The sequence below is a fragment of the Euleptes europaea genome, chromosome 9 (assembly GCF_029931775.1).
Source record: "Euleptes europaea isolate rEulEur1 chromosome 9, rEulEur1.hap1, whole genome shotgun sequence".
Taxonomy (NCBI): Eukaryota; Metazoa; Chordata; class Lepidosauria; order Squamata; family Sphaerodactylidae; genus Euleptes; species Euleptes europaea.
The window spans coordinates 254,724-270,210 of NC_079320.1; the positions used below are offsets into that span (position 1 = coordinate 254,724).

General features: G+C 58.4%; 2 protein-coding genes across 2 annotated transcripts; one reads left to right on the top strand and one right to left on the bottom strand.

Moving 5' to 3' along the window:
* Positions 1-356: 356 nt before the first annotated feature.
* On the bottom strand, positions 357-7,342 carry HTRA2 (HtrA serine peptidase 2). Its single transcript, XM_056855725.1, has 9 exons — positions 7,310-7,342; positions 6,996-7,129; positions 4,592-4,796; positions 4,006-4,200; positions 3,049-3,081; positions 2,540-2,648; positions 2,091-2,160; positions 637-732; positions 357-522 (listed from the first exon to the last, which is right to left on the bottom strand). Exons 1-9 carry the CDS (start codon positions 7,340-7,342, stop codon positions 357-359), a joined length of 1,041 nt encoding a protein of 346 aa, XP_056711703.1.
* A 220-nt stretch (positions 7,343-7,562) lies between these two features.
* AUP1 (AUP1 lipid droplet regulating VLDL assembly factor) lies at positions 7,563-12,390 on the top strand. The gene is made up of 12 exons (XM_056855726.1): positions 7,563-7,627; positions 7,755-7,892; positions 8,463-8,613; positions 8,928-9,115; positions 9,215-9,287; positions 9,511-9,584; positions 9,778-9,844; positions 10,031-10,136; positions 10,447-10,587; positions 11,825-11,970; positions 12,089-12,177; positions 12,330-12,390. Exons 1-12 carry the CDS (start codon positions 7,563-7,565, stop codon positions 12,376-12,378), a joined length of 1,287 nt encoding a protein of 428 aa, XP_056711704.1. The 3' UTR covers positions 12,379-12,390.
* The last annotated feature ends 3,097 nt before the right edge of the window (positions 12,391-15,487 follow it).

The window sequence follows — 15,487 nt, forward strand, 5'->3', positions numbered from 1 at the left end:
CCCTACATACACCCCCAATTCATCTCCTCTGGCTTTGGCTCTGCAGAGACTGACTGTTGGACCCCCAAGACGCCAGCTCGGAGGACTAAGAACTGGTGAGAGGAAAGCACCCCGCCTGTGCCTGCAGAGGGAGGGGCAGAAATCTCCTTGGGGTTCAAACCACTACCTGGCCAACAGCTAGGGCAGGGCGAGAAGAGGCTGCCCAGGTGTCAAGGGCCCCCCCTCAGACACCCCCCCTCGCCCAATGCATACATAAAAGACGGCTGTGCAAGCCATCTCGTCTCCCGGGCGGGAGGGCAGAGAGGAGGGCCAGATAGAGTCCATTTCCCAGGCCTTGGCGGCAAGGGCCTTCCGCCCTACTCCGTGGCCTCCGGGGTGATTGTCAGCCGCAGCGACTCGGGGCCTCGCCGAATCAGCAGTGCCAGGTGGGGCTGGGTCCGCACAGCCTTGTAGACATCTTCTGCCCGCTGGGACGGCTGCCCGTTGATTTCCATCAGGACGTCCCCCGCCTTGAGTCCTGCTCTGGGGGGAAAGCAGCAGAGGGAGAGGGGAAGGAGGACCGTGGCCAGGTGGGATGGGAGGGATAGGCACCCAGGACGGCCCTCCACAGGCCAGGCGAAGGGGGGGCACACTTACTGATGAGCTGGAGAGCCAATGATCACTTTGTGGATGAGAACCCCGTGAGGCACATCAGGGAAGGTGGGATCTCTCCGCTTCAGCTCAGACAGGATACTGTGGAGGGCAGGCAGGAAACCACCAGGTCAGCACGTCATCAGCCAAAAAGGCAGCTGTTGCATGGCCAGAGGGCACTCCCAGGGTCCTCCCTCCAGGGCTGTGTGCTGCTCACGTCAAAGCCATGCCAGAGAGCAATTGATAGCCCTCCCCTCGGAGGGCAGCATTACAGGTGGCTCTTGGGGTGCCCTGGCATAGCCAGTGCCAGGCTAATCTCCCCAGAGGTCTTCTGTTCCTGGCAGAGGAAGACTGCCAACTCAGGGCTGGGCCCTCTCAAGGTTGTTCATCCCTTTGGGTATTTGCCAGCCTCTCCATGGCGTTCCCCATCTTAAAAGGACCACCAAGCTGCCCATTTTGCAGAACGAGGAAACCAGGCTCCAAAGCAAGCGAATGAGGGGCCAGCCCTGGAGATGCTTCAGCCCCAGCCTGAGAACAAGGCAGCAGCCGCTTGACCGATGGACACACAAAGGCAACGCCTTTCTCTGAGTCTGACCCATGGGGCACACCAAGGCCTCCTCTGACTGGCAGTGGCTCTCCGGGGTCTTGGGCTGAGGGTCTCCCGCATTACTTCCTGCCTGATCCTTTTCACTGGAGATGCTGCTGAGGCCTGGCGATGGGACTGAGGCTCTAACACCAAGATGGGGGGGGGGGCTCGGCATGTCCCTTCCGCCACCAGCCAGAGCACCGAGGGAGTACTTTAAGAAAAACCCATAAGAATCTCACTTCCCCACCTGCTCACTCTTCTCCCCTTTGCCTCCCTCTAGCAATGCCTGAAGCCCCTCCCCTGCCTCACACCCACCGACCAGCCTTGTCCTCTTTCTCACGCCAGCAGCCTCAGTCCCCCCACCCTATCCCCCCTTCCCTCTCTTCAGCTTCTCTTTTAGCCATTTCCCCACCCTCCTCTCACTTTATCTCTCCTTATCCTAACTTTGACTCCTCGTAATCTTTTTCCCCTCCCTCCTCACACTTGGAATCTTTGGCAATGTTGGCTGGAGGCTGCTCAGCCCACCCCCAGATAGCTACCCACACCTTACAGCACAGCCTCAGGGGACCCCAGTGGCATTATTTCCTGTAAAAGGCAGGCAGGGCTTGTAAGGCAGGGCTTCCCTGTTTTTAAACCCACCCCCACCCCACCTTGGAGCTTCCTCCCAGCTTGTAGAAAAATACCGCTTATGCGTCCACTGCCTTATGGTGCAAACCTTTCAATCCACGCTGAGAATACTGCTCAGAATTAGAGATAATAATGGTTTTCAGCCACACCAATTTCAGGAGCTGCCACCTAACGAGGCAGCAGGACCGGAGAGGGGAGGGAGCTGCCTGCTAGCACCGCCTCCAAGGCCCGCAGGACTCCTGTTCACCTGGGGGTCAGGGTCAGCATCATCACTCCAATGTAGCGGCGTTTCCCCTCTGTGCTGCCAAACCAGGAGTCTGCAGAGAAAGGGGGGGCTGTCAACAAGGGGGGGCTGTGGTCCTCCCACCTGGCACACCCAACCCCCACCACAAAGACTTGGAGAGCCAAGGCCGGGCCTGCATCTTCCTGCCCAGACCCAGTAGAAACAGGAAGCCCAGAGAGGCACCAGCTGGGAATACAGTTTGGAATGCCAACACCCGCAGGGAACGTGGAGGCCGCCAGGGGGCAGCACTGAGACCACATATGCAGCTACGTTGATCGGGAGGGGGCTGCCCATCTTGGTGCCATGTGCTTCCCCCACCTCATTCCAGGACTGAGCCCAAGGCCCTCTTCCACTAGACTGCAGGTGTAACAGAAGGGCAGGTGAAAGCCACACCCCCACCCTCACGCACGCACCCGTACGCTTCCCCTCCTCCTCAAGAAAGGCCCGCAGCCGGTCGGAGGGGATGGCAAAGGAGATCCCTGAAGTCACCTTCATGGTGTTGACACCAATCACCTCACCGTCCTAAGAGAGGACAAAGTCACCACAGCAGCCACCACCGCCTGAAGCCCCCTTTGCTTGAAGAGCAGCAGCCGTTGGCTGCAAAAGGGCCAGCAGCACCCAGCAAAATCGGGGGGAGGGGAGGGGGAAGAGAGCACCACAGCTAGCGGGCCGGACTGCATGCAGCACAATCCTCCCATCATGTCTCCAGGCTCTCCTTACCAAACAGCCCGGCCTTGAGTAGGAAGAGGGCTGGGAAGAGACCTGCGGCCTGCAAAAGGAGAAGCCGCCAGCTCCTCTGGAGGGAAGCCCTCCTCTTCCCCATCCCCCAGCCAGCCACAAGGAAGAGGCAGAACCCTCCCGTGCGCACATGTGCAGAAGAAACCACTAGCTGCCTGTCACACGCACAACATTAAAAACTTACCAGGTTGACCAGGGGGCCACCAGAATTCCCAAACTGCAGAGAGAGAAAAAAGTATGATGAGGAAACGCTCCAAAAGAGCCCGGGTGAGTCAGTAGTGATGCGGTAGGTAAAAAGGCAAATGTGATCTTGGGCTGCATCAGAAGAAGCATTGTGTCCAGATCACGCGAAGTGATGGTATCACTTTGCTCTGGTTAGACCTCACCTAGAGCATTGTGTTCAGTTTTGGACACAATTTAAGAAGGATGTAGACAAGCTAGAACGTGTCCAAAGGAGGGCAACAAAGATGGTGAGGGGTCTTATGAGGAGAGGTTGAAGGAGCTAATTTAGCCTGGAGAGAAGATGACTGAGAGGTGATATGAGAACCATCTTCAAGTACTTGCAGGGCTGTCATAGAGAGGATGGTGCAGACCAGAACCAATCGGTTGTAATTAAATAAAAAAGGTTTCCAGTTCCTCAGTGGAACAGGCTTCCTCGGGAGGTGGTGGGCTCTCCTTCTTTGGAGGTTTTTAAGCAAAGGCTAGATGGTCATCTGTCAGAAAGGCTGATTCTATAAATTTAGGCACATCATGAGAGGGAGACAGGAAGGTTTGCATCAGAGTTTCGTTCTCAGAGCCCTTTCTTACATGCCCAGGGGAATGCCGATCAACCTTTTGGGTCAGGAAGGAATTGTACTCCAGATCAGATTGGCCAGGGATCCTGGAGGTTTTCCTGCCTCTGGACATAGAGCAGGGGTCACCAGGAGGGGGGGTAGCTGTGAATTCCCTGCATTGTGCAAGAGATTGGACTAGATGATCCTTGAGGTCCCTTCCAGCTCTATGTTTCTAAGTGCATTAAGGGCTGTGTCCAAAGCACTTGCAGAGGAAGGCTCGAGCCCCTCCCATTCTGCAGATGCAACACCCACAGCCAAGGGAGAGAAGAGGGAAAATCCAGACAGGAAAATATTCTCAGAGCCCTTACGTCTATGGCAGCGTCTGTCTGGATGTACTCCATGTCCGAAGCAGCCAGGCCCAGTTCTCGCCCTCCTCGCTGGACTGAGCTGACGATGCCGGATGTGACGGTGTTCTGGAGGGCAAAAGGGCTGCCCATGGCCACCACAAACTCCCCCTGGCGCACCTCTGAGGAGCGGCCCAAGGGCAAGGTCGGCAGGGGGTGCTGAGGAGAGGGGGAAAGGCAGTCGTCTGTGGCGGCACCTGGCCTTGGCTAACTCTCCCCATCCCAACTGCAGCAGCCACCTAAGCCAAAAGAGGGGTTTGGGGGGGGACGCGCTTTGGAGCAACACTGGGTGGTGCCCCCCCCTCTGGGATCAGGAATCCCCAATCCGATTAGCTCATTGCTGGAAGAGCCAGCCCTTCCAGTGTTGCCTGTAGCTTCAGGACCCTGGCACTGCTTCTTGCCAACACACCTGCAGCCCAGATTCTGTGTGCGTGGCTCTACAATGCCCCAGCTTCCAGGGTTAAGAATGCCTCCTACTCCACCCGAGGACACCCATGGAGCTGGGAGACCCACTCCCCTGCCCTCCCCTGGTTTTGCTAGAGCAAAGCACCTTGGGATCGATCTTGATGGTGGCGATGTCAGAGACCTGATCCACCTGCCGCACAACAGCATTGTAGAGCTCCCCGCTGGCCAGCCGCACCCTCACCCGCCTGCGGTTCGCCACGACGTGGGCGTTTGTCACAATCAAGCCATCTGCAGACACCACAAAACCAGAACCGTTGGAGATCGGCAGCTCTCGTCCCGAGAAGGGATGCCTGGAGACAACAGGAGAAGACAACGGGCAATCACACGCCCTGAGCAAGACCCAAACACGCAAGCCTGCACTGCTCCAGAAGCGTGAGCTCCTGGCTGGCCTTGGCGCTGGCAGCCCGGCAAGTGGCTCTCTTCCAGGCCGTGCAGGCAAGAGGACTGCGGAGAAGCAGCACCTCATGGAGGAAGACCCTTCCTTTCAGGGCAAGAAGAGACCCTGCCAAGCCTCAGCCCAGCCCCTCTGGGTCCAGAGTATGGCCACCAAGAGGGCAGGCACATTGTCCTCCTTGGCCTCCACTTGAACATTAGTTCAGTGCTGCCTACCACACTGGCCCACCATCTCATGGCTGTTTCTGGCTACCCATTTGACTTTGAGCTCACCTGATGGCAGCGGGAACTGCTGAGCCCCCCCAAAACCATTTCCAGGGATTGGTCCTCCCCTCACTGCCCACAAGAGAATGAACCTCCTCCCAAAAGGATACTCCCCCCCTTTCTGTTTCTGTCTGATTCATGTGAGTTAAGTGCTGTCAAGTCGCTTCCGGCTCATGGCAACCCTATGAATCAATGTCCTCCAAAACATCCTATCCTTAACAGCTGTGCTCAGGTCTTGCTAACTGAGGGCCGTGGCTTCCTTTATAGAGTCCATCCATCTAATATTGGGTCTTCCTCTTTTCCTGATGCCTTCAAATTTTCCTAGCATGATTGTCTTTTCCAGTGACTCTTGTCTTCTCACAACGTGAAAGTATCATAGCCTCAGTTTGATCATTTCAGCTTCTAGGGAGAGTTCAGGCTTGATTTGATCTAGAACCTACTGATTTGTCTTTTTGGCTGTCCATGGTATCCGTAAAACTCTGGTCCAACACCACATTTCAAAGGAATCAACTTTCTTCCTGTCACCTTTCTTCATTGAAGATAATTCACGGCGGGTAGCCGTGTTAGTCTGTCTGCAGTAATAGAAAAGGGCAAGTCCAGTAGCTACTGGACTCTTGCCCTTTTCTACCTTTCTTCATTGTCCAACTTTCACACCAATAGATAGTAACAGGGAATACCATGGCATGAATTAACTTGATCTTAATTGCCACTGACTCATCCTTACACGGGCAGCCCAATTTTTAATGGGGGGGGGGGGTAGTTACAAAGCACCTGGGGACAGTGCAACTGCGCCACTGCCTGTGTGGCTTGCGGCTGCACAGGGGATAAAAGAAAATACAACCCCTCCAAGCCACCTGCAAAAAGGGGTGTTCCCAGGCCAAAAGGGCTGTGGAAGATGCCTAAAGGCAGCTCTGCCCCCGGGAACACCCCCTTTGGAGCCGTCAGGAGTCCCTGCACTGGAGATATGCTGCTGGCGAGGCTGCGCCAGCACCCATAGCTTAAGAATGTTTTCTACGTCCTTCATGGCTGATTTCTTGGCTGCAGCTTCCCTTTTTGTTAACAATGTAGCCAAGGAACAGAAAATCTTGAACAATTTTAGTTTCTTCATTGCCAGCCTTAAAGTTGAGCAAATTCCCCAGCAGTCGTTACTTTTGTCTTCTGGATGTTCAGCTGCAGTCCTGCTTTGGCACTTTCTGCTTTAACCTTTGGCAGCAGCCGTTACTATTTTCTGACAGTGTTATGGCAGCATCTGCGTATCTTAAATACTTAATGTCCTTCCAATTTTCACTCCACCTTCATCTAAAATTAACACAGCTTTCCTTATAGTATGCTGTACCCGACCTCATTTTTTCATGATGAGCAATTGGAATGTGTAGAAATGTTCGTAAAACACGTTTTTCTCCATCAAAATGAAAACCTTTGACAAGATTGCCCGAAGTGTGCCAGCTTTCCCTTTGAAAAAGTGTTGAGTGTGGATGCTGCTCCCCACCCCCCGGGACTCCAGGCAGCCTTCCGAAGCCAGAAAGATTCCTGGGGGGGGGGGAGGGGCTGCCTTCCGGCCACCCCCACAAGAGAGCCGGTTTCTCTGTTGGATAAAACGAAGCCTTCTAAGGAAGACGGGAGGGGGGCTTCATAAACCCACCGCCTGCCTTTTGCAGCCCTTCCCGTGCAGGGCGGGGCAAGGAGCGGACTCCCTCTCGAAAGCCCGGAGGGAGACCGGGCAGCGGGCAGACTGGGCCGCAGGCAGGAGGCCCGCGCCCCGAACCGCCGCAGCCTGCCTGCCTGCCGGCCAGGGAGAAGGGGGCCGGGCGGGCGGGCGGCCAGGGCCTCACCTGCCCAGGATCTCCACGTAGACCAGGGCCGGCGCCGTCTTCTCGGCCACGTCGGCGATGAAGTTGAAGGTGGCGCGGGGGGAGGCGGGGCCGGCGGGGCCGGCGGGGGGAGGGCGGGGGGCGTGGCCAACCCCCTCGGTCGCCGCCGCCGCCGCCCCCCCGCCCAGCAGCAGCGCCGCCGCCGCCGCCGCCGCCCCGCCTCCTCCCGCGCCGGCCAGGGCCCAGCCCCAGCCCCAACCCCAGCCCCGCACGCCGCCCCGCCGCCCCCTCCGCGCCGCCGCCGCCGCCCCCCGCCCCAGCGCCGAGCGCAGAGCCTGCCGAGCAGCCGCCGCCGCCGCCGCCGCCATCGCGGTCCTTCCCCGGGACCGGAAGTCCAGCGCCGGATGTGGCGCTGCTAGCGGCGCCGCCGCGCGCGGTGCTCGTTGGGAAAGGTAGTCCGCCTTCCGGGCGGCGCGCCCTCGTCTGCGCAGGCGCGACCAAGATGGCGGCTGGGGTTGCGCGGGCCTCGGCCGAGCCCTGACCGAGGGAGGGAGGGAGGGAGGGAGGGAGGGAGGGAGCGGCGGAGACATGGAGGCCGCCCCGCCCGCCGCGCCCCCCCCGCCCGGCCCCGACCGCCTCTTCGACTCGCACCGGTGAGGATCCCCCCCCCGGGAGGGCCCCGCCCCCCCTCCCCCCCGGGGCCTGCCGGGGCCCTCCCCCTCCCCCCGCACCGTCTCTGAGCGCGTGCCCCTCCTCCCTCCCTCCCTCCCCCCCCCGCAGGCTGCCGAGCGACGGGCTGCTGCTGCTGTCGCTGCTGCTGTACGCGCCGGTGGGGCTGTGCCTGCTGCTGCTGCGCCTCTTCCTCGGCCTCCACGTCTTCCTGGTCAGCTGCGCCCTCCCGGACAGCGCCCTCCGCAGGTAGGCGGGCAGGCGGGCAGGCGGGCGGGCGGGGAGGGGCCCGGGCCGCCCTTCGGCCACGCTCCCCCCACCCCCTTCGCTCAGGCGGCAGGAGCCCGGCTGGCCACGCAAGCGAGGGGCCCGCAGAGAGAGAGAGAGGGGGGGGGGAGGCAGAGGCTACCCCCTCCCCACACACCCCTCCCCTCTCTGCGCGGGGAGGCCCTCTGCAGCCCCCAGGGGGCTACCAGCCGCCGATGGGTCTCTTCTCCTGGAGCCTGCCGTACCCTTTCGAAGCTCTCTACGCTTGTGGTGCCAAAAGGCAAGCCGGTGGGTTCTAGATCCTATCGTTAGGAAAAGACCAGGCTTGCTGGAAAAGGCAACAGTGCTAAGAAAAGTCAACGGCAGCAGGAAAAGGGGAAGAACCAACCTGAAATGGACGGACTCCATCCCCCAGTCTGCAAAACTCAAGCAAGGCGGGTAACGATGGGTCGTGTTTTGGAGGCCGTTAATTCGTAGGGTCGCCATGAGTCGGAACTGACTCGGCGGCACGTGACACGCAACCCGTATGGGTGCTTGTTGGCCCTCTTCTAGGTTTGTCGTGCGGGTGATGTGCTCGGTGCTGGGCCTCCTGGTGCGGCAGAGCCAGCCACGGCAGCACAGCCTCCGGGCCCGCGTCTACATAGCCAACCACGTCACTCGCTTCGACCACAACATCATTAACTTGCTGACCTCCTGCAATGCGGTGAGTGGGACCCCAGGAGGGGAGTGCAGCTCCAGGAAGGGTCATCTTGCACATGTGTTCATTTTAGCATATGGGCATGTCCGTGTCTTTTCTACAGAAAAGGATATGGGCTGACCATTTTGTGTTACATTTGGGAAATCTTCAGCAATTTCTCTCCCCTACAGGATTACTCTTGTGGTTGGAACTGGGGCATCAGTTATGTTGGGGCTGCTTGCAGGCTGCCAACAATTATTTTCTGTCTTTGGAATTTTCCTTTTGCAAACGCGTCTGCACTCAAGATTCTAAAACCTTGCCTTCTGCCTCTCTTCCAACAGCCCATGCTGAATGGGGCCTCCGGCTTCATTTGCTGGTCCCGGGGCTTCCTGGAGGTGGGGAGCACGGGAGGCCGCGCGGAGCTCCTGGAGTCCTTGAAGGCCTACTCCTCCCACGGAGGCAACCCACCTCTGCTGCTCTTCCCTGAAGAAACCACCACCAACGGGAGGGTTGGCCTTCTGCGCTTCAGGTGGGCCAGGGGGGAGCAAGCAGAAGGGGGTGGGTGCTGTCCATAAGCTGGCCTCTCTCACCGCTCCTGGCCTTGCTGACCAGGCTCTTCCCTTTGCAGCACGTGGCCCTTCTCAATCTTGGACATGGTCCAGCCAGTGGCCCTGCAAGTACAGAGGCCCTTTGTTGCTGTGGTGAGTGCTTCTGGGGTGCGGGCAGTGGGGCTGGCATTGGCCCTTCACTCCACCCCGGCTGGCACATTCTCTGGCCCTTCCTTTACCTTTGCAAAGCATTACGCTGAGATGCGTCCGCTAGGGGGGGGGTGGCCAGCCCCCCCCCCTCGCCTTAGGGTAGGCTGTGTGCTGGCCACCATCTCTGGGGGTCTTTTCACAGCCTTCTCTCCCTTTCTCTCTAAAGAGCACTGCTGATGCCTCCTGGGTGACTGAGCTGCTCTGGACTTTCTTTGTGCCCTTCACCGTTTATCAAGTAAGGTACTAATTCTCTCTGATTCTTTGGGGGTGGGAGGAGGAGTTTTGAGAGGCCCTTGCCGAGGAGGGCCAGCTTCGCTGTCCCTGCATCCTTGAGCAATAATCTCTCTGGAAGGGGGGGCCTTTACACGTGCTTGGAAAAGGAGGGCCTGCTTGTTGCCCGTCCACTGATTGGGGCTTTTTTTGCCTTACACAGGTGGCTCCCTTCAGTCTGCAGGCGAGCTGAGGAGACACGGGAGGAGTTGGCTCTCCGGGTCCAGGAGGTAAAGGTGCAGGTCTGGGCGGGGGTGCTGTTGCTGTGGTGCCCGCAGCACTTGGCATTCCAAAGGGTCCTGCTGGCTGGGGACCCCCGCTGCAAGGCTTGGTATGAGAGATGTGGGCAGGAGAGGCCCGCCTGGGCAGCCAGGCCTTTCAGAAAGGGGCTCCCTCTCGATCTCTCCCTCTTGCAGCTCCTGGCCTTGGAGCTCGGGGTGGTGTCGACACGGGTCACTGCTGCTGATAAAGCAGAGCACCTGAAGCGACTGCGCCACAGCCCTCCGGCTCCCTATGCCCCAGGTGAGCAGCTCTCTCCCCGCCCCCATCCCAGTAAGGGCAGCATGCCCACAACAACACCGTCCCTTGGCACCCTGGGCAAGCAGTGGCCCTTTCTGTGCTGTGGTTCATACAAGCGGCTGGGGTTCAGAAACATTTTATCCTGGGGAGTATGCTGGTGACGTGGCACTTGACTCTCCCTGGGGGGAATACCACCCAGGAAAGGGGATGTGCGTGGCTGGGCCCGGGAACTGCTCGCAAAGTGGACCCTGGACAGAGTAGGCACAGTTCTCAGCAAACGTTTGTGCTTCATCCCTCTCCCTTACTTTCTCAGTCCCGAGTCAACCCTCGCCGGTCCAACCTCAAACTCTCCCTAGCCCGCCCACCACGGAGGATACGCGCTTGACAGGCATGGCTCAGCGTGTCAAGGAAGTCCTGCCCCACGTGCCCCTGGCAGTCATTCGCAAGGACTTGGGTGAGTGAGCAAATGCCAGGAAGGGAGCCGGTTGAAGTTACAGGAGTAGAGTTTCCACAGGTTGGAGACTGACAGGTGGAGCTCAGGGTTCCCTTCTGGGCATTGCAGCGCAAGCAGAATGTCAGGAAGGGAAGACAGAGTCAGGGGGAAGTGGACACTAAAGTCAGCAATGCTCATTCTATGAACTTAGGCGGTTCATGAGAGGGAGGGTATCTTACCCATCGTCTGGGCATGGAGTAGGGGTCACGGTGTGATGTGGGGAGGTAGTTCTGAAATTCCTGCATTGGGCAGGGGGCTGGACTAGATGACCCTGGTGGTACCTTCCAACTTTATGATTCTATTCTATTTCTATTCTAAAGTAATCTAAACACCAGACAATGTGAGCTCTTCCTCAGCACAGTTTGTGCTGGAATACATTTTGTTTGTCATGATGAGGGGCTGTTGGACTTCATCTTTAGTTTTTGCGCAAGACTGTTTTCATTAGAAACCCACAAAATAGCATACAGTAAAACCACATAATGAGGATAAACATCAAAATAGTTGGTGAATTTGCAGTTAATATAAGCCCAGAGAGAGAGAGAGAGAGAAAGGTGCCTTAAACACAATCAGAGATCATCTGGAACAATAGCTCTGAGGCCTCTACAGAGAGCTGGGTCCGCTCACCCATCCTGCCCACCTAAGAGCGGCTTCCCCCGTGATGCCCTGAGTGGTGGTCTCGGACACCTGAGCTGGTCCGTCTGAGCAGGGGTCACTCTGCAAACGCTTTGAGCTCCTGCCATCGAGGGCCGCTTATTCCGGCGCAAGCGCCTCTACCCGCTTTGTCTGCCACAGTTTAGGTGGGAGTTTTTATGGTTCCACATAAGACCTCGTCAGTCTTCTGCAGGGGAACTAGACGACTCCTTGGATGCCACAACTCTGCTCTTCTCCCACAAGGCTCTTCCGCTCCTTTCCTCCCACCCCAGTTACGTGTGCAGAGTGGAAGTTGAGGCTGCGCTTCAGCAAAGACTCTTGGGGCACTCCTGTTGCCTGGCTGAAGGAAGAGCTCCCGTGCCGTGAGGGGCAGTCCAGCAAAGGACTGTGGGGGGGCTGGCTTCGGTGTTTCTTAGAGCCCTGGATGAGGGGAGAGGATTCCATCCCTGAGAGCCATGGCTTTTTAAGCAAGCCTGGCCCGGGGCCATTGGGTCTCCCCTAGTCCCCCACCCTTGGGGCTCACATAGGGCCTGCTTTTCTCTCCCAGCCCAGACTAACTGCGTGGATGCCACCATCGCCAACCTGCTGGAGGGCCGGGTTTCCTTCACCCCCATCGAGGCAGAAGAGGAGCTCTCCTTGCTTGGTCCGTCGGTCTCCAGTGCCCAGCCCCCGGCGTCTCCCCCCCTGGCTATGGTAAATGCAGGCCACCTTTAGAGATGGGGGAGGAGCAACCAAGCATGCGTGCGCAGGAGATGGTTGTGCGTGGCTGAGGGCCTTGGGTGATACCCTCTTCTCCCTCTGTTGTGTGCAGCTGCCCCTGAAGGTCTTTGCTAGGTCCCCAGAGGCCAGGCACCTCTCCCTGCAGGACCGGAAGCACGCGCTCTTGGACTATGCCAGAAGGTGAGGCAGGGCCCTGCCCTTGGAGGAGGGAGCAGGCAGGGCTGGCTGTGCTGCCCCTCCCCCTGCCAGCCTGCCCTTTGGCCAGGGCAGGACATAGCAGTGGGTGGGCGGGCAATGGTGGCTGCTACCTTGGGCTTTCCTTGCCTCCACAGGAGATACACAGAGAAATACGGGATCCCCCAGAGCCAGGGGAGCCACTGAGCAGACCGCGTTTCTTCTCCTTCTATACTTGGCAGTGGATAGTGGTGGCTCCTGGCGTGGACGGCTGCTGTGTACTGTTGGCGGCAACATGCAATGACAACTCTGTGTGTCCTGGGCCGGGCAACAAGGCTGGATCCCGGCGCACCTGTGCTTTCGCTCCAGGCCCTGGGTCCACCGCAGCACTGGAGGGGCCCGCAGCCTGCATCTGGGGGGGAGGGTCAAGGGAGGCTTTCGCTATCAAAATAAACATGACTCAAATTCTCACCCACCTGCGTGGGAGCAGCTCCTTGTTACACTACAGGCGGAGCTCTGATGAGTGGCCGGGGACCATCTGGAAGGACGCGCAGCCTGTTGATTGGGATCTCACATCATACACCCCACAAACAAGCAACTGTACAGTCAGAAGAACATGGGGAATTAGCATGCGTGTTTGCATAGGTGCAGAAAATGGGGATCTTTTACCTAATTAGGTGGCTGTGAGTAGCCAGTTTTGAGTAGGAAAAGGATGGCAGAGACCTAATTTAAAAGGGATAGTTTATTGAGAGATTTGGTATAATAGTAAGAAGAGGAGACTTATCCTAAGCAAACACCGGTGGTACTAAATCAAGGCATGGACACATCCTAATATAGCAACAACTGCCAAACACTCAGCAAAGCTCCTCCAATTTGGGGCAGGAGTGCCTCTTTGAGTTTAAAGGTGTGCATGTGGGGAAATGGGGAAGATTACAGGAGAGCATAAAGGAATACTTGAGAGCTGGGTATCTTAGATAGAAGTGATTAAATGGCACTGGGGAAGGGAAACAGGAAGGGGAGTTTTTGATTGGATTATAATTAAGGATTACAAACCTGTAGATGTTAAAATGAGTCATTTCTTTGGCAGGAGTTTTGGGGACAATGGGAAGATTTGAATGGGAGGCTCCAGACTGTCACAGGGGACTAAATCATGTTACTGGTCCGTTACTGCGTATCAAGTAAAAGACAATACAGGAAGAGGCATCTTTGTCTTCTTGCCTGGTGTGGCTTAATTACTGTCGTCCTGTCGGCACTCCCTGATTTCTCCCCAAAAGGCTTCCTTGGTTGCAAAATCCTCTGTGCTCCCTGCTGCAAGATTCTCTGATATAATAACGGGGGGGGGGGGGAGGGTATGGGTGCCAAACATATGAAAGATAACATAATGTGGTACCCATTATACTGAATGTGAATACCAATTTTAATACAATTTCTATATATATGTAGTTTTATTTTTCACAGATGATAGTTGATGTTAGGGGAAAACCCTACATCTGCTCAAGCTGCCCCAAGGTGGGAGGGGCCCTGCCCAATTTTCAAGGGCTGTTGGGAAACTAGAGACAGCCACCTTCTATGGAGTGAGGACATTTGTCTGCCTTGTTTGGGTTGCAGCTCTCCAAAGCTTGGGGTGGGGGTGGGAGCGTTCTTTCCTAACACTTGCTGCCTGAATGCTTTGTTCAAACGGAAGATGCTGAGGGCCGCCTGTCTCCCCACAAGGTGGGTGCTGTAAGTGATGAGGTGGAATAATTGATGTGTTTGGGGGGTTTGCCTGGCTAAGTTGCCAAAGTGGGATTTGTGGAAGCTGCTTTCTGGAAAATGTGTTATGAGGCCCTTAACCGTATTTCTGTTGTTTTTTGCGGTAGATGTGGCGGGGGTAGGGGCAGCTCAGTGTGAGAGGGACCCTCGAGGGAGGGAGTGATGTCTGCCACAGGTCTCCTAGATAGAGCAGTTCCTCAGGGAACAGGCTTCCTCGGGAGGTGGTAAGCGCTCCTTCCCTGGAGGTTTTTAAGAAGAGGCTAGATGGCCATCTGACAGCAATGCTGATTCTGTGACCTTAGGCAGATCATGAGAGGGAGGGCATCTTGGCCATCTTCTGGGCATGGAGTAGGGGTTGCTGGGGATTGGGGGGGGGAGGTAGTTGTGAATTTCCTGCATTGGGCAGGGGGCTGGACTAGATGACCCTGGTGGTCCCTTCCGACTCTGATTCTATTTCCCCCGGGCACCTGCTTCATCCAGGAGTCTTTGCAGTTGTCCGGCCGCTGCTCGTTCAGTCACCTTGCTCAAGAATGGTACCTTTGAGACCAGCTGGTGTCTGTTCAAACCTCCTGGGTCCCAGAGCAGGTGTCTTTAGGGGGGTCCGCCAGCAGAGCGCCAGTCCTGCCCTAGTGGGGGGGGGCACCGTTCGGAGGGGCTCTCTCCCCTCTCCCCAAACAGGATCCAGGCCAGCCCCTCACTTGGGGGTCGCACTCCTGGATGGCTGTGGCTTTCTAGCGACCGGCCTGGCATTCAAGGGGCACACTTTCTGGCACGGTGTGTGTGTGGGGGGGGGGCACTGCGGCTGCCCCACCGGCATCACCCGCACAGGTCTGCTCTGCCTGCCCCCTCCCGCCGGGGGTGCTCGTCTCGCGCTGCCCCGCAGTGGACCGAAGGGCCGAGGCGGCCTCGCGTTCCTCGTGCTGCTTCCTCAGGCAGGAGCCCTCCGGGGGGCGGCCCCTCAGCAGCTGGCCTCCGGCACCCTCCGTCGGCCCACCTTGCAGGGGTGTCGCTTTGGACCCGCCGCCCCCCCCCCCGGAGTTTCCCGCCAGGCTACGGCGCGTCCGAGGAGCGCCCCCTTCCGAGCGCGTGCGGGACTGCGGGGCGAAAGTGGGCGTGGCCGGCGGTCCTGGCGTCGGGCGGGCGCGTGGCCGGAAGTGCTCCTCGGCCCCGCCCACCGTCGGAGGGGAGGGAGGAGGAAGTCAGGTCTCTATTGGCCGCCCTCGCGTCACGTGCCCCTGCCCGCGGCGGCTGAGGCGCCCCAGGAGGCCGGTGGGCGCGCGCGCTCCCTCCCGGCGGGCGCGAGCGTGCGTGCGCGTGCTCCCCTCCGGGCTCGCCCCCCCCCGCGACAATAGTCTCCCCCCCGGGGCAGATCCGGCCATGGAGGCGGCGCGGAGCTCCCTGCCGCAGGACGGCGGCGGCGGCGGCGGCGAGGAGGAGGAGGAGGAGGAGGAGGAGGAGGAGGAGGGCGGCGGCGGCGCGGGGGGGTGGTGGTGGGAGGCGAACCCCTTCGACGGGCTGCCCTTCTCGTCGCGCTACTACGAGCTGCTGCGGGGGCGGCGCCGCC

What these genes read in the sequence shown, in the direction of transcription:
- HTRA2 (XM_056855725.1), bottom strand. Translation starts at nt 7,342, where the DNA reads ATGGCGGCGGCGGCGGCGGCGGCTGCTCGGCAG. An exon ending in GTGGCCCCCTGGTCAACCTG is followed by an intron (nt 2,649 to 3,048) that starts GTAAGTTTTTAA and finishes GTCCTCTCTTAG; the next exon opens with GACGGTGAGGTGATTGGTGT. An exon ending in ATTGGCTCTCCAGCTCATCA is followed by an intron (nt 523 to 636) that starts GTAAGTGTGCCC and finishes CTTTCCCCCCAG; the next exon opens with AGCAGGACTCAAGGCGGGGG.
- AUP1 (XM_056855726.1), top strand. Translation starts at nt 7,563, where the DNA reads ATGGAGGCCGCCCCGCCCGCCGCGCCCCCCCCGCCCGGCCCCGACCGC. An exon ending in CCGGACAGCGCCCTCCGCAG is followed by an intron (nt 7,893 to 8,462) that starts GTAGGCGGGCAG and finishes GCCCTCTTCTAG; the next exon opens with GTTTGTCGTGCGGGTGATGT. An exon ending in TCCGGCTCCCTATGCCCCAG is followed by an intron (nt 10,137 to 10,446) that starts GTGAGCAGCTCT and finishes TTACTTTCTCAG; the next exon opens with TCCCGAGTCAACCCTCGCCG.